Here is a 23,131-nt window from a genome sequence, read left to right on the forward strand (position 1 = left end):
AATTGGATTCCATTAATCCCAGCAAGAAAAAATTCTGCTGATCTTTAGAATTCTTGCCTGTTATCTTACCGTAAATCTTTTCCTTAATTGTGCATACAAAAACCATTTAAAACTAAATCCCTCTGCAACCAGTTGTTCTTTTGATTTCATCTTATTTTCTCAATGTTCTTGCTCTAACAATTCTTGATAAGCTAACTTTTTCTTTATCTACTGTTTCTTTCCTATAAAATACTTCTATCTATTCTATCTATTTCAAATTGTATATCTGCAAGTTAAATGAAACTTTGGCAATTGAAAATCACTCTTGAACAACTAGCCAGCCCCTCATGAATAAGTGAGCAATGCATGTTTGTAATGAGATTTGACATCAGCACATATTCTAAACTACATTTATACTGTATATGCATGAAGTTCTTAGTAGCCACAGCTGCTTCTGAAAACTTCATAAATGATTCCCCTTTGAGTAAAACCATTTTATTATACAGATTTTTGCATGTTTCCCCTTCACTTATTCAGAGGTTTTGCATCTCCCCCATTCAATTATTCATGTTTGCATGTTCCCCAAGCTATTTGTATAACTAAGACCACATTTTAGATAAGTGGGCTTATGTTTGTATATACAAATGAATGACTAATGCAGGAGAGAAACTGTTTTTTTTTCATGATTATTCTAGAGAACGCTGCCAGATAGTTCTTAAGTCATAATACTGGCTAGAGTGAAAGGGCTTAAGTTTATGCATTCACATGAATAACTGATGTGGGAGAGAATCTTTACTGTGAACAACATTTGCCAAGTAGCTATAAGCCGCAGATCAGTGGACATTGGATGTATTTGGAACGTCATATTTTAGGGACCAATAAGTAGAGTGATCATTATTTTATAATTTCTTTATTTTTACTTATTTTATATCTGCCTTTATTATTTTTATAAATAATTCAAGACAGCAAACATATCTAATATTGCTTGCTCCTCCTATTCACCCCACAACAATACAATGTGAGGTGGATTGGGCTGTAAGAGAGTGACTGACCCTAGGTCACCCAGCTGGCTTTCATGGCTAAGGCAGGTCTAGAACTCACAGTCTCCCAGTTTCTAGCCTGGTACCTTAACCCACTAGACCAAATGGCTCCCTTATTGTGAAAGTCATTATATTACCCACCAATAAGAAAATGATACATTTCAAACATTATCACTATTAGATTTATATCTTTTTTTGTCAGATGCATATATGTTATTGCCTGTTGCAATTTTGCTGCCTAATTCCATCTTGGGAAATAATTTGAACTGAGTGAGAGATGACCAAACCAAAGTCACTCAATGAGCTTTAATAGCTAAAGGCAGATTGAGCCGAAATTTCTCTGTCCTAATCCAGTATCTTCAATGCTATGACGCATTGTTTTTCATATTTATATATTATATTTCTGGAGTTCATGCAACAACTCTGTATGGCAAACACTGTTCTTTTGTTATTAGAACTGAGGAGATGGAGGCAATTATTTCATCAGATGTAGTGCAGGTAACTAAGAGATTTTTAAGGATAGCCTAGCCCTAGATAAAACTGAAGAAAGTTTCTCAAAAGATTGTGAATGAGAACCATATGTGCAAGTCAGTGAAAAAAATGTCTACCAATATCCCCGTAAGCCATGTTGTAGAAAATGCACTTCTTCGTGGGTGAGGGTAAAAACATATAGTTAAATTCTTTTCCTAAAGATTTGTATTATAGAATTCTTTGTATTATAGAATTCTTTGTCTGAAATACACTCTTTCTGAAAAGCAGACTAGCATTCTAAAAGCATGCAAGTGTGAGTAGATAAATTTGGTGGGAAGGTAACAGCATTCTGTGTGCCTCAGCATATAGTCATGCTGGCAACATGACCCATGGAAGTGTCTTCCCTTGGCTAAGAAACAAAGATGAATCTAGAGTAAGTCTAGAGCAGTGGTTCTCAACCTTTTTAATGCCGGGACCCCCAACCACTCGTAAGTCGAGGACTAAACCGGTCGTAAGTCGAGGACTTAACCGGTCGTAAGTCGAGGACTACCCAACTGGTCGTAAGTCGAGGACTTTCCCTGCCTGGGAGCACTGCGCATGCGTGGTGCCGCCCCCTGTGCTGGCCGAGGCGTAGCTGGCAAGCTGCAGAGACAGAGCAGGCTGACCACCGGCTGGGCCACCAGCTGGCCCAGCCCAAGGGAGATAAGGCACCCGCCGGAAAAGGGGAAAGAATGGCGGACAGCCTTGCTTGGCGACCCCCGTGAAATGGTTGATCAACCCCAAAGGGGTCGCGACCCATAGGTTGAGAACTGCTGGTCTAGAGTCTCCCTATAGTAGGGCATGACTGGACAGGGGAAAACTTTTGTCTTTTTTTTTAGATGAAATAAAGATTATCAATACCTTATTAATTGTTTACCACGTCAGCCAATTGCTCCTAAAACAAATTTCTGTTTTCTTTGTGATTCTTCTAATTCAAAAGCTAAGTCACCCAACTGACCACATTTCAAAACCAATAACTGGAATATGGCAAAGAAGAAGGAAGAATTGGGGGGGGGAAGGGATTTTAAAAAGATAAACTGGGTTTGGTTTACATTTATTTAAAAATAAATTAGGCAATGAATATGATTATTTCCACCAAATTTAATAATCTTTCCCTTTGTTACATTAAAAATTACAATATGTTGAAAATTTTTGGAATGCTCTGAGGACCACATCCAAGTTTTCGGGGGAACCTCTTTGGATTAACATAGTGAAAGATTTTGCCGATGATTGCAGAATATGCAGAATATAGCTGAAAACATACTGAATCGCTGTCCCTATCCTTTGACAGGAAAATTATATAAAAGGCATATAAAGATAGAATGGCTGTGCTATAATAATCAATGAGATGAGGGTCAGTCTGCTGCACAAGTTGGAGGGTCAACATAGAGAGAAAGACAGATTCAAATCCATGAAGTTCACTGGATAAGCCTGGACCAATTATTATTTCTCAGGATTAAACAGTGAAGAAGAGGAACATTTACACCGTCATGAGTCTTTTGGAAGAAGAAGAGAATGCATAATGGAATTCTTCTCCCTGTCTTCTTAGTCTTTAGTCATCACCAACTTCGCAAAGCGCTCTTCCACTGTTGGAGAAATTGTCAACTTGATGTCAGTGGATGCCCAGAGATTCATGGACCTGACTACCTTCCTCAACATGCTGTGGTCTGCACCACTTCAAATCTGCCTTGCTTTATACTTTCTCTGGCAGGTATAGAATTTTCTCTTGGATTTGTTGCTATGTAAAACCATTACGTTAAATCTGACCCTGTACTAGAGAAACTCTAGTAGAGGAAGTCATCTTAACAGATAACTGGTTGCTTCCAGTATAATGCAAAGCATGTGTTTTTGAAACTTTTATTAATAATCAAGTGATTAACTGAGGATACAATATGGAGATTACTAGCAATAGATTTAGGTTTCAAGAGCCACAACTAGAGTATGAAGGTAAGGTAGTGGTGGTGAAAGAGAAATGGTTTTAGGGATGGGGGGGAGGGAGAATTCTTACCTCATTCTTCCTCTTCATTAAAATATTTATACTTTGCTTGTGGTTGACATAAACTCCTATCTGTTTTGTAATAATATTATAAAAGTCCCATGCAAATAAAGACATTCCACTGAAAATCTACTACTGGTGACTGGAAAAAGCAGACTACAAAATACAAGTTATACATAACAGGCTAAAAATGCACCATTGTTTTGGCACATTCTTGGCAGTATTATAATTTCTGGTTTATTCACTACTGTGAAAGTTATCTCAAACAGAAAAACAACTTTCTGGGCACAAGTTTGTTCTGCTGTCATCTCTGTGTAGTACCTTGCCTGCCACCAAAGGGTACATTTGTTTGTCATTATATTTTTAAAAGCGAAAACAGCAACATTTTTCCGTCTAGAGTGCCAGTGAAAAGCAGCCAAGGACCCATTTTGAAAAAAAAAAAAAAACAAGTATTAATATTCCTATGTATCCTACATTGGCTGCATTGTAGAAGGGGGGGGGAATGAAAATCCTTTATGAGAAAGCAAGAGTGTTCATGACCTTTGCATCCCTTGTTGAAGATCTCCTGAAGATTTTAAACCTACAAGTTTTTCTGAAGAGTAGTGAATGATGATTTCCACCATTTTTTTTAATTCAAGTGACCAGAATAATAATGGATGTATTTTATATTATTTAAAGGCTTTAGGGCCTTCTGTGTTGGCTGGAGTGGCTGTGATGGTTCTACTCATCCCTCTGAATGCTGTGATTGCTATGAAAACCAGAGCATTCCAGGTAGGTGTATATCCACAGTGAAGCTCTGTCCATGAATCTTTGGTTAAAAAAAAAAAAAAGGTAGGACAATTGCTTTCATACTGGTCAGTAAATCAACATGTCTTCATCACGGAGAGCTTGTCCATACATCTGCTTTCATGGTTTTAGATCTGGGCTTTTCCTTGACTTTGGTCTGTGGGTGGCTTTTTGCTCATCTGATAACGAATTAAGTTATACTTAACTATGCACTTGGTTATTTTCTGCATTGCATACAGTTGGTTTGCCATACCTTTCTTCAGGATATTTTTCAATTTCTCAATCTAGCCAATAGTCCTAGGATTTCCTGGTAATTTGCACAATTTTTCAAGATCAGATGAAGTACAGTCTTAAAGCAATAAAACCAATATAATATTTCTATGTAACAGCTCTGTCTTCTTTTCAAGGTTTATTGGATTAAAATGATTAGCATACATCCAAAAAGGGGAATGAATCAAACAAACATCTCCACCAAGGCCATTTCATAAACTAGAATTGTTGTTTTTTTTTAATTGAAAATTTTTATAAATTTTTACAGAAAAACAAAATAACAATACAAAAAACAACATATACAAAAGAAAAGAACTAAACATGACATAACAAAACTCCCCTTCCCCAACCCCCCCCCAAAAAACCCACCCCCTTCCCCCCCCTGAGCTTCCCAGAGCAGAATATAGGCTTTATTAAGAAAAAAATTAAAAAAAATTATATATATATAAAAAAAAGAAAAATATAACACTGAAATATATGTATATATATATATATATATATATATAAATAAAAGTTATAAAAAAGCTATATAGTATTTTTTAATATCCAATCTAAATTGTATAAATTTTATCCATTTATCCCAAACAGCAAGAAAATTCTCTTGCGTTTGTTCCTTTAAAAAAGCCGAAATCTTTGCCATTTCCGCCAAATAAGACACTTTAAGAAACCATTCCTGCATTGTAGGCAAAGATTCCTTCTTCCAGTATTGTCCTACTAACAGCCTTGCGGCTGTAATCAAATTTAACATCAATGTAACCTCCTTTGTGTCACAATCAGTAACTATACCTAACAAAAATAGTTGTGGAGTAAATTTTACTCTCCTTCTAAAAAATCTCTGAATATTCCACCATACCTTAATCCAGAAGGCTTTTATCTCTCTACACGACCACCAAATATGATAATAGGTGGCATCCAAACAACCACATCTCCAACATTTAGGCTGTAGGTCAGGGTACATGAAAGACATTTTTTGTGGATCAAGGTGCCATCTATAAAACATTTTATAAAAATTCTCCCTTAAATTCTGTGCTTGTGTAAATTTGACATTTCTCACCCAAATAATTTCCCAGGTATCCAGTGGAACTGGTTCACCAAAATTCTGCACCCATCTAATCATACAGTCTTTAATTAATTCCGTTTCTGAGTCCAATTCAACTAGAACCCCATAAATTCTCTTGATATGGGTTTGTCTTTGATCCTTGACTTGCTTAATAAGATTTCCATCTTCTCTAAGAAAACCCAATTTACAATCCACCTTCCATTTATCTACTAGTTGCCTATATTGAAACCAAGAATAAATAATATTTTCTTGCGCTAAATCTTCCCGTATTCTTAACTGCCAGTTTTGCCCATCCCATCTAAGTAACTGACTATAAGACACCATATCCATTTTAACACCTCTTTTTATTCCTTCTATCGCATGCCAAGGTATAGCCCATAATGGTACTTTAAAATCACTTTTATAATATTTTCTCCAAATCCTAAGTAAGGAAATTCTTAAAATATGAGATTTGAAAGCCCAATCCACGTTTTTATTAAATATTAAATAGGCATGCCACCCAAAAAGTAAGTCCCATCCCTCTAGATGGAGTACCTCAAGATTTGTCAAATTTACCCAGTCACTAATTAATGTTAAAACCACCGCATCATAATATAATTTCAAATTCGGTACCTTTAATCCACCTCTCTCACGGAAGTCTTGCATGATTTTAAACTTAACCCTTGGCTTTTTCCCTGCCCAGATGAATTTATTAACGCCTTTCTGCCATTCACTTAAATTAATCTCATTCTTCAAAATCGGTAACATTTGGAACAAAAAAAGAAACTTGGGTAGAATATTCATTTTTATCACTGCAATTCTTCCCATGAGAGATAATTGCAACTTCTCCCAATTCTTCAAGTCTTTCTGTACACTAACCCACAACCTTTCATAGTTATTTTTAAATAATTTTGCATTGGAAACAGATAACATCACCCCCAAATATTTTACCTTATTGACAATTTCAAAACCCGTCAAGTTAGCCAGAGTCTGCTTCTCCTGAATGGTCATATTTTTAGGTAAAATTTTAGTCTTATTAATATTAATCTTAAAACCCAAAACCAAACCATAATAATGAATCAACTGTAGTAACTTTACTACAGAGTAAGTAGGTTGCGACAAAGTAACCACCAAGTCATCCGCAAAAGCTCTTAACTTGTATTCTTTTTTGTTAACTTCTATGCCTTTAATTTCCTGCGACTCTCGAATTTTGATCAACAGTATTTCCAGTGTTAAGACAAACAACAACGGTGATAATGGACATCCCTGCCTGGTACCTTTCTCTATTGTAAAAACCTCTGACAAACCTCCATTAAGAATAAGTTGTGCCGTTTGTTTTTGATAGATTACCGTAAGAGCTTGTAATATCTTTTCACCAAAGTTCATCTCTTCAATTACTCTTAACATAAAATGCCAATTCAGTTGATCAAAGGCTTTTTCAGCATCTAAAAATATCAGCCCTGCGGAGACTTGGTTGTTCTTGTCTAAATATTCTAATAAATTAATAATTTGTCTGACATTATTTTTCATATACCTGCCAGTTATAAACCCAGATTGGTCTTTATGCACAAGATAAGGCACAACCCTCATAAGCCTATTTACTAGAATTTTAACAAATATCTTATAATCAACATTTAAAAGAGATATAGGTCTATAATTCTTTGGTAAGGTAAGATCTTGATCCTCCTTTGGAATCAGAGATATAAAAGCACTACGCCATGAGGGAGGAATCTCTGAGCCCTGTAAGATATCATTGAAAAGATCACCTAATGGTTGAGTCATCTCCTCCATTAAAACTTTATAATAAACAGCTGTCAGCCCATCCGTACCCGGTGCTTTCCCTGACTTCAATTGTTTAATTGCTATCACAATTTCTTCTTTAGTAATTAAGCCATTAATTTCATGTTTCTGATCCTCTGTCAATTTAGGGAAACTAGCCTCACTTAAGTATTTATTTATATCTAAAATTTGCACATTAGTAGATTTATATAATTTTTGATAATAATCTAAAAAGGATTTCTTGATCAATTCCTTCTGAAAAACTAGTTTACCCTTATAATTTATTTTATCTATTATTCTCTGTCTCTGTTTCTTTCTTAATTGATAAGCCAACCATCTCCCTGGTTTATTAGCATTACAAAAAGTATTTTGTTTCATAAACAATAAGTTAGTTGCAGCTTGATCCGCCAGCAACAAACTAGAATTGTTAAAGTGGTCAGAGCTAAACAATTGTACCCATTCAGTCCACCTATTCTGCAGACCCAATTGGATGCACAGTGGTAACTAATTGAGTACATAAATTGAATACAATACTTTGGGTCGAAAATGGAGAATTGATCTAATAAATAAATAAAAAATATTTAAAAGCTAATTTTCAATTAAACTGAATTTCAATTTTAAAAATAAATTTAAAATGTAAATCTTAACTTTTTCTTACATAATAATTTGATCATAATAAGTAAGTTCATATATACCGTATTTTCCGGCATATAAGACGACTTTCTAAGCATGCAAATCGTCTCCGAAGTCAGGGGTCGTCTTATACGCCGAGTCGTCTTATACACCGGAAAATACGGTATGTGCAAATCTGTAAAGAGAATCCATACTTTTGGCACTGACAGTGTGTTAAAACGTTATCTGTGTCAGGAAAAATGCAATTTGATCATATCTCAAATATTAATATTTATAGTCTATAATATATATGTAATTTTCACTATTGTCTGGCAGATACATAAAACTGTATCAGTGACAATCTTCATTTAAATCATTTTTTTTTCTCCCTTGTTAATTCAAATCTGAGATTTAAATTGTTTTGATTTAAGTCAGTCTCTCCTGCCAAGGACTGCAAAGTACATGTTTTGTCACCAAGATGCCCATTTAGAGTGTCCATTAAAAAGAAATATTTAAACTCTTGTAGAAGAATATAAAACTTTTGTACTGAAAAGACTGAATGACTTACTGTTCCTAATCTATCCAGCTGTGGTCCTCTCCTATGAAAAGTACAAATTTTACTTCCTTTCCCTCTATAGAATTTTTCATTTTTCTGGTAACCAACCCAGCTGCTTCCAACACTAAGCAAAAATGCCATGCTTGCACAGAACCAGAGGTCATATTTTTAAGTACCAGTTCCTTCTTCAGGATTCTTTTCTGTCTTGATTTTATGGAAATCTCTGTAAGAAGCACAGGACAGACAGGTATAAAAGGCACCGGCTAATGATATTCTTTACATTTGCCTAGGTAGAACAGATGAAGTACAAAGATGCCCGCATTAAGCTAATGAATGAAATTCTAAGTGGCATAAAAGTACTCAAGCTCTATGCTTGGGAACCATCCTTTGCAGAAAAAGTACTGGAGATTCGGAAGAATGAACTTCGGGTTTTGAAGAAATCTGCCTATTTAAATTCTGTATCAACCTTTGCGTGGATCAGTGCACCATTTCTGGTAGGTCTTGTAGGAACAGCTATTTTTGTGGCTTCCCAAGTATGTGGAAGGTCAACTTTAGAAAGGGTTGCTTAGATGGGTCTCAGATAACTCGCCATGGCCAACTCACTGCAAGAAAATTCTCCACGGCCCACTTGCCACGGGACAATTCGCCGTAAGGCAATTCAACACTGTATTAATCATTTCATTCAGTTACTTTTATTATTGGTGACCCTGTTTTCATCAACATTATTTTAACTCTTCTTATTTCTGGATTGACTTTATTTTAGTATTACTGGCCATGGTTCATCTAATTGAAATTAATTTAATATTTATTGAATTGTCCTGCGGCAAGTTGTCCCACAGCGAGTCGACCCAGTCCATGCTTAGATACTCTTCATGGGAGGCAGGGTGTATTTGAAGATTGATTCCATTTTTGAAGGGAGTATGAGAAGGAAATTCCGAGCTATCTAAAAAAAATTGCACTTGGACAGAAACAGAAGATGGCTAGACTTAAAAAGACCTCTTAACAGAGCAATCTATCATTTTAGTATTTATAAGATAATCAAAATAAAATAGCATAGCTAATAGACCCCAGATATAATTGTTTAAAAATCCTGGGGAAACTCACAAATAAAGAGTCCACATTAACCCTGAATAAATTTAGAGTTGGAAGTGAAATAAATGAATTAACAGTAGCCATAGTCTACCTCTTGCAATGGCCAGCCAAATGCTCCCCCAAATCCATACAGGACATGTATTGTCTCGCTTGCCTAGTTTTTGTCCCTTGAAGATCCTGGTCAGAAAGAAGCGCTTGTATGTTTTAAAGCAAACTGTTAAAAAGTTAGCTAAATGCTAAAAAAAAAATCTGAAATTCACTGTTAATTTACTTTTATTTATTGGTTTTATATTTAAACTGGCAAAAAAAATTTTTTTTTCAATTTTTGCCTTTTTTTTTGTCTTTACCCTAAATTTGGTGACCAGCTTGTCCCCAGCCATATCATGAATAATTTAAGTAGCAAATAAGGAAGGATCTTCAGGGATTGTAGCTAGCTTTTAAGAAGGCCTCAGCTTGCTTAGCAGATATAAGTAGAAACTGTAAATTAGGATGTCTGTTGCATCCCACTTGGTGGGATAGAAAAGTTCCACCAATATTATTCAACTCTGAGTCTCTTATTTTGTGGGAGCTGACCATCCCAACTACCTATTTTAAGTTTTACTTATCTAGTGAGGAAATTATAACACTAAGGTGACCAACCATCCTCCTTTAGGGAGGACAGTCCTTTTGTAAGTTCTGTCCTCTCTCGAAAGATGTCCTCCTACATGTCCTCCTTTTTGATATTTGAAGACTAATCTGTAAATCTCCATATTCAATCGATGCTGATCCGATCCGTTGTGTGTGATGTGACGTATTTGTATTTGACATGACGATTTGTCAAGGCTCAGTACAGTGCGGCGAGACACAATTTGAGACACATGCGCTCCGCACAGGAGAATTGTTTTGAGAGAGTGCGCCACGAGCAAGAGTGCGCCGCACGCAAATGGCTTTATTTACTTCTTACCGAAACTTGACACGGCACACGCGCACGCATTAGGCTCACTTTTTTTTCTTCAATTTATTTGTGTTCTCCTTCTCATTGTAAAAAACTTGGTCACCTTAGTAACACAGAAGACGTACTTGGGTAAATCATAACAATCCTGCCTCACCTTTCTTTCTCCAGCTTCTGAATAATTTCTCTAAGTTGATGGCATTCAGAACTGAGGAGTATAGAAGTGAAAATACAAGAAAGAGCATCCTTGTAAAGATGGGCCTTTTGTGCTCATTATTTTGAAGGCTGCAAGGCTCCACAGATACATTTTCTATTGGACCCTAATAGAAAGAAAACATGTAACTCTTTCTACTCTGCTCCATAATGGTTTGGGCCCGCGATCTTTATAGAACATTGAGCAATTGTTATGGATTGCAGCCTCCTAGAGACTAAATCACTTTTATTGCAGGCATACAGGTAGTCCTCGATTTAATAACAGTTTGTTTAATGATTGTTCGAAGTTACAACAACAATGAAAAGGTGGCTTATAACTGTTTTTCACATATACAATCATTATAGCATCTCCATAGTCACATGATCAAAATTGAGATGCTTGGCAACTGACTCATATTTATGACCATTGCAGTGTCCTAGGGTCACGTGATCCCCTTTTGCGGCCTTCTGACAGGCAAAGTCAATGGGGAAGCCAGATTCACTTAACAACCATGTTATTAGCTTAACAACTGCACTTATGACAAGAAGGGTCATAAAATGGGGCAAAACTCACTTAGCAACAGAAATGTTGGGCTCAATTGAGGTCGTAAGTTGAGGACAACCTGTATATGGTCTGTGTTTTCCTTGAAGTGGCCCCATCTTTCCACCTTTCTAACAGAGCAATATAAGACAGGCGGTTAATTTTCATTTTTAAATTTCAAGTCTAAAAAGTAAAAATTCAAAATCAAGGGTTGTTGATGTGTTGTTTAAATAGTCTGTGCTTTCTGGTTTCCAGGTTGCCCTGACCACCTTTGCTGTCTATGTCAGTGTGGATGAGAAAAATGTTCTTGATGCAGAGAAAGCCTTTGTGTCGCTTTCCCTATTTAATCTCTTAAGGGTCCCACTCAACATGCTTCCTCAGGTCATTAGTAACATTGTACAGGTGAGAATGGAGTTTATTTTTTTAAACTGCACTGAATGCAAAGAGGATGGTAATACTGGCTATCTCGTCCCTTATAAATAAGACCAATGGCTGGTTTATATATAATGCCACTATCACATATGGGCAATATATGTCTTGAGCATATGCACATTTAACTCTTGCTACAGTTCTTACTTTCTACACAGCTTCCTTTAGCAACCATTTTAAAAAAACCTTAGTCAATATGCTCACTGATTGATAACTGGACTGGGTTACCTGGAGAATATTAGCTCAGTTTTACTAAAAATGCAACCACTGAGTTCCTTTCTGGATCTAACTCAGAGTGCTAATTTTAACTTGGAAAGGCCATCACATTTCAGTAGCTAACTTGTCACTTTAAGAAGTTCTCAGAGATTCTGAGGTGTGACTGACTCCCACTAGTATATGACAGGCAACTGTCTATAACAAGGTCTTTACATCCATGGCCCCAAAATTTTAAACTTCCTCCCTAGAATATCTGACTCACTTCTTCTTTTTGGTAGGTCGGTATTGTAGTAGTGTTGTGGAAAACTGGAAATCTATGGGGAAACTAGTGTGGAGGGTTATTCTTGATGTTCATCATTTGTGGGGAAATACAGGGGGATTATTTTTCCGATATTGAAATTTATGTATTCTGTATTTGATTGTCTTTTAGCCAGCTAATATTTAATGGGAAGTTGAAAGCAAATGCTAATACACAAATATAAAATAGGGATAAAGAATCCAATTTTACACCAGTAGTCTGGTAGTAAGAGAAGTTTAATTCGCTCCTCTGATTTCTTTATTTCCCTTTCTATTTTCAATTATGTTCATTTGTGTTGCAATTCTAGCTTAAAGAGAAAATGATCGTGGGGAGGGATCCAAATTCTGAGGGACAAATTTGCAGATTGTTATAAAATCAGCAAATTGTTATAAAACACACATTGAACTCCTGCCAAATGAATCTGCCACTGTAGTGTGTCTTATTTAGCTTGGATCTAGTCTGGATCATATGCAGATATATTCTGTTGAATTGAGATAATTAAGATAACCATTGCACTAGCAAATTCCACATGTTAAATTTATAAACTGCACATCTCTCCAAATTTATTTTTTTTTTATATTTATATACCTCCAAATGTATAAGTTGCCTTTCTCTCCAATTCCCTCCTCCAATTTTGATGGTGGCTGGTCCAGAATCCTCCAGTGAGTCATCCCATGAGCTTCCATGGCTGATGTTGTCCTTGAACTTGGGTCTCCCCAGGCCTAGTCTAATATCTTCAACAGCTTAACAGTTTGAGACATAGACTAAGAACCATCATGACCATGAGCTGCTGTTTCCCCTTGGGAGGATTCTCAGAATATCCCATCTCATATTAAAACAGTCAGTTTTCCCATGTATTCCCCAGACAAATGTTTCACTGCAAAGGATTCAGCACTTCTTGTCACATGATGAACTTGATCCAAACTGTGTGGAAACCAAGTCAATTACTCCAGGTAACACTCTACTTTGGTCGATATAAAAGCATGGAGGGTGAAGTGGGGTTTGTATATGAGGGGAGGAGACTAAGGGCTAATTTGTAACATCTAAAGGTTACACAGAGAACCCTTACCACAAATTGACAGGTGCATTAGGATTGCAATTCCCATTATTTGCAAGTACCATGGCTATGCTGCTGGGAATTCTGGCATGGGAATTCTTATCCTATCCAAAGTGTGCCTGGTTGAGGAGGCTTTCATAAATGCTTTTTTAATAAAGTGCTGGTTTCTGATAAAATATTCTTTATAAGTGCATGGAAAGATTGCAGCACCTAATGAGAATTCATGTTAGTTCGTCTGTCATATTCTCAAAAGAATCTGCAATATGTGCAAATATTTTTTTAGTGAAATCAATTGATATTTTCAGCTTTAAAAAGAGAACACTGTTATTTGGGCAATTTAAAAATATAATTAGTATGTCTAGTTTAATGAAGAGAAGGACGAGGGGGGACATGATAGCAGTATTCCAATATCTCAGGGGCTGCCACAAAGAAGAGGGAGTCAAGCTATTTTCCAACTGCCTGAAGGCAGGACAAGAAGCAATGGATGGAAACTAATCAAGGAGAAAAGCAACCTAGAACTAAGGAGAAACTTCCTGACAGTTAGAACAATTAACCAGTGGAACAACCTGCCTCCAGAAGCGGTGAATGCTCCAACACTGGAAGTTTTTAAGAGACTGGACAGCCACTTGTCTGAAATGGTATAGGGTTTCCTGCCTGAGCAGGAGGTTGGACTGGATGGCCTCCAAGGTCCCAACTTTTTATTATTATTATTATTATTATTATTATTATTATTATTATTATTATTATTGATAAATTCTCAGTTTAGACCTTGTGCATAGATGCTTCTCACTTTGAGATATGGTTATGTATAAGATAAATAATCTGGTTCATTTTGCTTGCCATATGTTCTTGTGCTTCAAACAAACTTGATATTTTAAAACTTTTACATATTCTTTCTATATATTTCAAAACTGATTATATTACCTGAAGCATTTCTAATAGAATAAGAATAATTAAACATGCAGTCTTTTCTCATATGATATATGGATTTCTATACTAATTAATCCTATTGTTGGTAGTTTATATGTGTGGGGTTAATATAGAGATTAACAACAGTATTTCTTTCATGTGTCTGAAATCTTAGTTGATTCATGTCTATTGCATTTTGATATCATAAGCCATAATTTTGTGTGACAGGAAGGACGCCTTTTGGGCTCATGATTCACTCCTTCCTTCTCCAGTTCTACTAGTAGAAGGAGATGAGATTTTGGTTTGTGTGAATGTAATCATAGTCTAAAGCTGATTTGTTTCAATCAAACTGTAGTTCAGATTAATCATTTTTTCCCAGTCTTGGATGAGGTTTCAGGGAGAGAGGGTAGAAAATTGAGAGTAAACTGAGGGCTAAGGAAGTCCAAGGGCATTTTGATAAACCCTGGCTTTACTGTGACATCCGAACACAAGCTGAAAGACAAGTGGTGGCTATCCCAGGTACCTTTCTGCTCAGGTTGTTTTTAATTTGCTGGATTGAAAAAGAAACCAAAATGAGAAAGAAGGTGTCAAGGTTGCAGGATTGCTTGTAGCTGTATGGAAAAGCCTCCAGGCCCAATTAGATGTGCAGGCAGATTCCAGGTTGCTTCCCTTTTCTGATATCTAGCTTTGCATGGCATGTGTCTGAATAAAAAAAGCAGAAGTGAAGAAAGGCTTACTGTATTGCGTGCAGTGCCACAGACGAAGCCTGATCTTTCCCTCTGTTCAACTTGAAAGCTTGTCAGAGTTTCCACTGATGGCTTGCCATCCTAATGACTCTTCCTTAGTCTTTATTTTTGAGAGGCTTTTCCATTTGTAGGGAAAGGAAAGGGAGCAAGGATTGAGTGTAGTCTCCAGGAAGCAGCTATAGCTGATAAACAAGCCTGAGTTTTAGTAATTGCTGGTGGATAAATATTTAAGCTAAGGTTGCTTATGCTGAAATATTTCTCCTTATCTCATAAACAGTGTGGCTTCAGAGAGCAACTGAAAGAGGCTACAGAAGCTTCTGACATTTTATAACACTTTAGAGAATGACCCTCAGCTTTCCAAAATCTGCTTTCTGTTGGTCTGACCCCAGCATCATGACTTGAGATTATTCATGTGACAGGACATTGCTTAAAGAGTTGGGGAAAATAAGAGTAAACTTTTCATGGTAGTTCCTCAAATCTTTTTAGCAAATTCATCCAATCAGTCTACTACTTCTTTTACATTAAAGATCTGTACTCTTTTCAGTACAATTCTGTGCATGTCTATTCTGAAATAAATCATACTTCTTTTGACCAGGATGCATGCATAGGAATCTTCTCAGATGTTGCTCTTTAAATGTTGCTGGACTTGCTGGCTTTGGGTGAAGTTACATTTCAACATATCTGGAGGGCCCCACAATGGGAAAAGCTGATGCGTAGAATTGCAGCTTCATTTTTTTTCCCCTTTATGTTTTGTTGTGTTTATAGGGTATGCTGTTACCATAAGGCATGGAACATTCAGCTGGGCAAAGGATCTTGACCCAGCTCTGAAGGAGTAAGGAAACTTTATTCAATTATATTTGTTGGCATTTTCTGGCACCTTGTCTCTCCGGGAGTGAATAGCTTTTGCAGTTTTAAAATGTTATTTGAAACCCCCCCCACCCCCACCCCTGAATTTATATTTTTAATTTGGAATCGATGGCTTATGTAAGTGAAAGTTAGTCTTTTCAAACTTTGCAGAGTTTTTACTGTTTTTCAATCCCAACTACTTTTTGAATGGTTACTGAGGTAAGAGCAAGATCTTTAAATGTCAATAAACAGCTTGTGGTTTTCCTTACATCGCATGTGACATAATTCTCGGTGAACTGCAGCTCAGATTTTGCAAAATGAAAATGTCTCAAAAGCTGTTGCTGTGCCTCTTTCCATTGCTTATTAAGAGAATGCAGACTTTACAATGTTGGCTCTATCATTTCAATAGATTATCTCAGGCCAAAATGGATTCTGCAGGTTGATTCCCTTTCATAAATGGCAGGATGGCTTTATATATTCATCAGTTCTGTAAAACAATTCTAGATGTTTACTGTGAATAACAGTGATATCAGGAGCCAATCTGCAACTTACTTCTTCAGTTCAATCCCATGCACTGATGGGATGGTTTATGCACTGGATAGCAATCCTTAAGTAGCAAATTTGCTATCAGTTCTTAAGGCTTCCTTGTTTAACTCATATCTAGGATCAAACTGACTTATGTTCATGGAACAGTCAGAAGATTCAGGCATGTACATTCTTTTTTAAAGTCCATATATACTCAGAGGTCTGTTTCGGGTACTAATTTTAACTCTGTAGGCATAAACAAATATATGCAATTCACTAAAGAGATTTTACTTCTGACAAAAACTACATGCATACAATATATTACAATAAAGCAGTGGCAAATATACTAAACAAATCCAGGTCGGCTAAGCTTTTCTTCTGCATAAACATAACCGTGAAAGCAAAGGCATGAGGATAAATGATTAGCAAGATACAAAGCCAGCCTGATAACTGCTCCATGAGATGTTTTCCTAGGCAAGTGAGAAGAAGAACACCAGCAAACAGGGAGTGGAGAACGTAAGCCCCAATCTACTGAGGCGTTCTCTCCTGCATCAGGATTTTAAGGGTTCCTTTATGTTCTAGGTCCAGGTTCTTTCTTTAAAACTTTCCTTTCTGATTGATCCAAGTCTGAAGACTTTGATTTTTGCTTTGCCATTTCAAATATTCTTTTTCTTCTCTCTGGATTTCAAACGTCCTTGATAAGATCTGATAATTGTCTCACCCATAGAAGTTACATCAAATATTTCTCCTTCTCTGGTATTCTGTGGCCCAGAGCACCTCTGATTTATTGCCTGTGCCTCCTTAAATAGCCTGCTTTTGCAATTGATTAGGCCAGTATCTCAGTATATTCTTTTACAAAGCTCATATTCCAACACATAGTGATTATAACAGTTATACCATTATATCCACTATAATATTCTTAATTGAAATCTAATTTCTTAACAGTATCTCGATATACAGAGCATATGCAGTGATGAATGGTAAGGACAGAAGAAAAATTCAGCCTCAAAGTTTAAAAAAAAACCATAAATAATATTGGACTAGCTCACAGGATGTTTCAGGAGATGGTGGACATAGCAGGGAATCATTTGTATCTTCCTGATGCATTCTGGGAAGAGAACAGAAGTCGCCAGGAGCAGCAGAAGAGTTGGACTTCCCCTGACCAGCTCATGACAAATCTGCTTGCTTTTATTCCCCTTCCTATGCAGCTTATAGGAGACATGATGGGGTTCTGGTGATCACTTATTTTAAAAAATGCCATGTTTACCTCTGAAGAATCTAATACGTGCACAAGATTCCACAGCTGAAACTCTGCCACCTGATCCAAGTGGAAGTGATCCATCACCAGTCACCAAGAAACAGGAAAGGAAAGTTGTGATATTATGTAATACTCTTTTCTCTTGGATGGCACGGTAGCTTCCCATTTATTGTGCGGATTTTTCATGTCAATAGATATGTTATCTCCTAGCTGCCCATATCCAAGATGTGAAAAAAAAAACCTGAAAATGCTTATTAGACCCATCAATCACAGGCCCTTCTTACTCATCCATGTTGGCACAAATTACTGCAAGGAATATTTTTGAGTGACTTTTCAAATCAGTATTAATGCTTTATTTTAAATTTTACTCAACTTCTAGAGGGTTCTTTTTTTTTTAACCCTCTGATTCATCCAAAATAGCTTTCGGTTTCCTTAAAAACTACTCTGCATTTTCTCTTCCTCTTAATCTTAACCATTTCTTCCTCTCTTTGACACTGTTCTTTGTAATTAGATTTTTTTTCTTTTTATAGACCTTTTACAGTGCCTTTAATTTTTTTTCTACAATCATTCTGTGAGTTACCTTTCCACCCTCACTCTCAGCCTCTTTCACTTCTTCATTCTGTCAAGCCTTTTGTGCGTGTGTCCCATTTTAATGTAAGTTCACTTATTTTGATGGCACTCTGTAACAAGTGACCTTCTTTTCACTCTGTTTTAAGCAGCTTCTACAACCTATACCTTATATCCACTATCTATTCATACTTTGAGGTGATGAATCTGTCTTTTAATACCTTTTCATGCAGAATTTATACTTTTCTTCCTGCAGTCATTCTACTTTTACTCTTATTTATTTTATTCCTCTTTCTTCCATATCCATTTTTTTTTCTCAAGATCTGTGTCAAAAAATGGTCTGTTCCAAAGCCATAGCCTCTGGTCACATTGATGGCCAGTAGCTTCCAGGTGCAATTCAAGGTGAAAGGACATAAACCCCTTCATGACACAGGGACTAGTTATTTGATAGACCACCTGTGTCCAGTACTTTCTGTCAGTCTAGTAAGATTAGGCAGTGTGGATACATTCCACGTCCCTTCAGTTTAATAATTCCATCTATCGGAATCTAAGAAATGCACCTTCTCTGTCATAATGCCTGCTATCTGGAAAAACTTCTCCCCAGAGATCCATAGGATTCCCACTCTAATTCCAAACATCACTGAAACCTGGCTGTTCTCCTAGGCCTGGAGAAAGAATGGTTGTTGTCTCCTTGTCAGCTTTTCTTTGGTGTGCTGCATTTGTTTTTCTGGACATGCATGACCTTTATTGTATTGCTCTTTGCTTTTTAAAGTATCAGCCATTTAGAGTCATCTGGAATCAATTATTCTTTTAGATTGATATGCATTCTTTTACAATGAGAATGTGTAAACATTCTTAAATCATATATTCAAAACATACATTTTTTAAGAGGTAACTGTCACCTTCTGATCTGTCTGAATATCTCCAAAGGGCCAAATCACCTTCATTCGGATCTATTTCTTCCTTCTCCTTTTTTTAATTTCACAGATGTATAAATATCAGGGTTTTTTTTCATTTTATTTCTTAATTCATACTCTATTATCTACTTCTTTTACACTTTAGGTTCCAAACTTCCATATATCATGGCTGTCACCAGTTAGCTTGCATGCAGATTTCAAAAATCAATCCCATTCTGTTTAGCATGACTTTAGGAATCAATGCTGAGAGAGAAAACAGCTGGCTGTATTTGTAGTTTCTCTCCCTTAATTTCTTAAGGCGGCCCTTGAGTTCATGATGACATCATAATATCTTTCATGCCTTCTTCTTCTGCAGCTAGTGTTCTTCACTCTTTCTCAGATTACCGAAACATAGGAATAAGGTAAAAGTTGATTAAATAAAGGCTCCCGTTAGAATTTTGCACTGTACTTTCACATAAAGGAAAATAGGCAGACATAATTGGTGTTTTTATTATGACAAATTCCAGGAAACATGTCTTAATCCAGGGGTGTCAAACTCGCAACATCATGTGACATGTCGCGATGTATCGTGACTTTTTTCCATTGCCGGCAATGGGGCGGGCGTGGCTTCGCCATGACGCATCCGGTCCATGGGCCGGCAGTTTGACACCCCTGTCTTAATCTGTTGCAGCAACAGCAGTCTATTTTTGCTTTCAGGTTCTGACAAATTGAGCTGTAATCCACTCAAGCTTATGTCACAAAATATCTGCTAGCCTTTAAGAATCCTTTGAATTCTTTGTTGATTTTGCTCTATTATGCTTACACTTTAAATCAGTTCTACTTCTGAGCAAATGATCCTCTCTTGATTTTGCCTTTGTCCTCTCCTCCAGTATAAATTGGCTAGTCCCCAGTGGTTCTTTGGTAGCCATAGTGGGCCAAGTCGGCTGTGGAAAGTCTTCCTTGGTGTCAGCTCTCCTTGGTGAAATGGAGAAACTCAATGGAGATGTGGCTGTGAAGGTTGGTTTTCAGCAGTGTGAAAAATATTTTGACAATCTGAACATTTGAAATATCTGTGTAGCTTCTAATCACATCCATCCTATATTGCTGCTTTTAGGGTTCGATTGCTTATGTACCCCAGCTACCTTGGATCCAAAATGCTACTTTGAAAGATAATATTTTGTTTGGCCACCCTCTTAACGAGCGGCAATATCAGACTGTGTTAGAGGCATGTGCCTTGAAACAAGATCTTGAGATGCTTCCTGGAGGAGATCAAACAGAAATAGGTGAGAAGGTAAGACCTTTAGCAAGAAATGTGATAGCTGCCTCTCAGAGTCCTCTCCACTGCCATCACAGCAAGGTTTTTGGATGAAGACGCTTTGACCATGCCAGGGGACACTCCCCAAAATGGCCACTCCATTATTTATTCCATTCATGAAATACATAATTTACAGGTGGGCATGGCCATCAGTTTTCTCAAAATATAAATGGGTGAGACAAAAAGAAAAGCAGCTTATAAAAGAAAATCAAAGGTGCAGAACCTAAATCCAAATTGTTGAATCCTGGTTTCTGTCATCAAGCTTTTTGCACAAAAGACAAGCTAATGAGATTCAGAAGCCAGTAATGTGATCCAGAAAGAAGTGTAGGTCAGGTGTCAAATCTAAGTCAAATTAAGTAATTTCATCCCATAAAACGTAATGGTTACCCATTTCACAGGAGTTAAGGATAAATAAGATTAGATAGGATAAGGACAATCAACTCCTTATGTATACTGAGAATGAAAGAAAGCTATATATTTTCTCCTCCCTTAGCAACTGCAATTCACTCCAACAAAATGGTTACTAAGCAAACCATGTGTCTGAGAGAGAGAGAGAGAGAGAGAGAGAGAGAGAGAGAGAGAGAGAGAGAGTTGATGCCATCTAATTAGATAAAATTCCCTCATGCAGCATCACCAGCCTCACAGCAGTGTGCATTGTTGTCAGGTGCAGAAATTTGGTCTTAAGTGCAGGAATTGATTGAAAAGTGATTTTTTTTACTAACGTTTACTACTGTTTCTTACCATTGTATTTGCAAATGGTCATTCAGTGAAGTGATCGCTAAATGAGGGGTGGCTGTGGTGAGCTTGAGTTTTTAATATTTATTCATTCTGCAAATTTATATATCTAGGGAGGAAAGCACAGTGGTGGGGAAGCAACGTGGTGGGCATATGCCAGGCTATGAAAATATGCTAAGCAGAGGACTAATTGGGATAGAAATGAGGTGTGTATAAAAAGTCAGAGTTGAGGAAAAGATAAAAGAATGAAAGAGAAGAGCAAATGGGAAGCAGTGACATCTGAATAATTAGTGGATTTAAAGCTTTCCACTCATCATTTTGAAAAAGATTGTGGGATTTTCCAAACAATTACTCTTTATTTAAATTCAAATTGCTAAAGTAGCACATGCATGCATGAATGGTTGATTGATTGATTCAGATTCAGTATCTTCTTATTACTAGTCTAAGAAGATAAGAAAGGTCCTGAAATGGAAGAGTGGCCTTAATTCCTCAGCATTTTTGAAGCTCTTTTATTTTCTCATGGAAGAAGAGCCCTTGAGGCCGTATTAGAGCAAAGACTGACCTAGTCCAATATCCATTTTCCATACTACTTTTCTGATGCCTTGGAGAAGCCACAAGTCCAACATGGATTCAGCAAGTCTCTCCTGGACACATTAATTAATGGTCTAAGGCAGTACAGAGATCATCATTTTATTTATTTATTTCTAGCAGATTGTTAGGAAATATATACATTTTATTTATTTCTAGCAGATTGTTAGGAAATATATAAAATTTCTAATTATAATATTGCAGTAGAGTAATAAAGAGTATTTTAGCTTTACCTTCCACAAATTTGTCTAATCCTTGAAAGTTATTCATGTGGACTCCTTTGAGTCATTCAAGTTGATATAGGCAATACCGGTACCCGATCTTATAGCAGAGAATTCCCATCATGCAACCTCAGTGGATTAATTAGGGAAAGACAGAGGAAAAAAGTTCTAACTTTTCCTGCAATTCAGCCTTTCCTCAGCCTTTCCTCAGGCCACCTATGTGATCAGCCTTTCCTGATCACATAGGTTGCCTTTCTGCACTTTTTCAAGTCTCCTTTTTGACATGCATCATCCAGAGGTGTCATCCCTTAAAAAGAAGGAATCATTTATCTTGGTCATTTCCCCCATTGCCCGGTCAGCCACAACACCATATTGCTTTGGGTTTTTTGTCTTGCAACCAGTGACCACTATAACTTCCCTATCTTTATTAGACCATTAGCCAACTAGCAGAAAGACTGTGCCGAGGCTGAAGCTGTATATCAGTCTAAGTGTAGCGAACTGAAGCAACAATGGAACAGACTCCCTCCCTACTGGGCTCTCTTTTTCTGGCAGTATATAAGCAGAAGCTGGATGGCCGTCGCTGAGAGATGCTATAATAGTGGATTCCTGCATTGAGCAGAAGGGTGAATTACTGTAGGTCAGTGGTGGCGAACCTATGGCACGGGTGCCAGAGGCGACACTCAGAGCCCTCTCTGTGGGCACGCGCACCATCGCCCCAGTCCTAGGCCTTCAGCTGGGTTTTATAAAACCTTTTCGCTTTAGGCCTCCGCTGCCGTGTACAAAAAAAAAAAAGGTTCGATCAATCAGTCAATTTCAACTTCTCGCAGGGAAAAAAAAATCTTGCAAAGTTGGAATTGATTGATTGAACTTTTTAGTCCCACGCAGTCTACTGTTACCACCGCAGCCACGCCCACCCAATGGGCCACACCCACCCGGCACCCGGTGATGCATAAGTGGGTTTTGGGTTGCAGTTTGGGCACTCGGTCTCTAAAAGGTTCACCATCACTGCTGTAGGTGATCTAGAACCCTTCCAGGTCTTCCTTTCCATATTTTTTTGAATTAATTGGATACTACCTTTGGGAGCACACAGCCAGTAGGGCACCAAAGATTCTTGTCTTCCCAGATCAAAGGAATCTGAATTGCACCTTAGTTTTCAAATGTTTCAGCTCTCCATACAGACATGGTGGGTTTGGGTAGAACTG

At 37.1% G+C, this 23,131-nt stretch overlaps 1 protein-coding gene across 3 annotated transcripts in view; it reads left to right on the forward strand.

Moving 5' to 3' along the window:
- Positions 1-23,131, forward strand: part of ABCC3 (ATP binding cassette subfamily C member 3) — an 81,776-nt gene that overhangs the window by 40,188 nt on the left and 18,457 nt on the right. Inside the window, exons 10-17 of one of the 3 annotated variants that reach the window (XR_005556772.1) lie at positions 3,079-3,240; positions 4,204-4,296; positions 8,858-9,061; positions 11,579-11,725; positions 13,132-13,219; positions 15,744-15,810; positions 19,961-20,087; positions 20,185-20,353. Coding sequence is in view for 2 of the 3 variants with exons in the window: in XM_039343811.1 (XP_039199745.1) it covers positions 3,079-3,240; positions 4,204-4,296; positions 8,858-9,061; positions 11,579-11,725; positions 13,132-13,219; positions 15,744-15,810; positions 19,961-20,087; positions 20,185-20,361 (1,065 nt within the window). In the remaining variant the exon portion in view is untranslated. Of the gene's footprint in view, positions 1-3,078; positions 3,241-4,203; positions 4,297-8,857; positions 9,062-11,578; positions 11,726-13,131; positions 13,220-15,743; positions 15,811-19,960; positions 20,088-20,184; positions 20,362-23,131 lie in introns of those variants that run through there. The other 2 variants (XM_039343811.1, XM_039343824.1) reach the window with 2 other exon arrangements.

This window comes from Crotalus tigris, unplaced genomic scaffold, assembly GCF_016545835.1.
Source record: "Crotalus tigris isolate CLP2741 ecotype Arizona unplaced genomic scaffold, ASM1654583v1 scf7180000017551.9496454, whole genome shotgun sequence".
Taxonomy (NCBI): domain Eukaryota; kingdom Metazoa; phylum Chordata; class Lepidosauria; order Squamata; family Viperidae; genus Crotalus; species Crotalus tigris.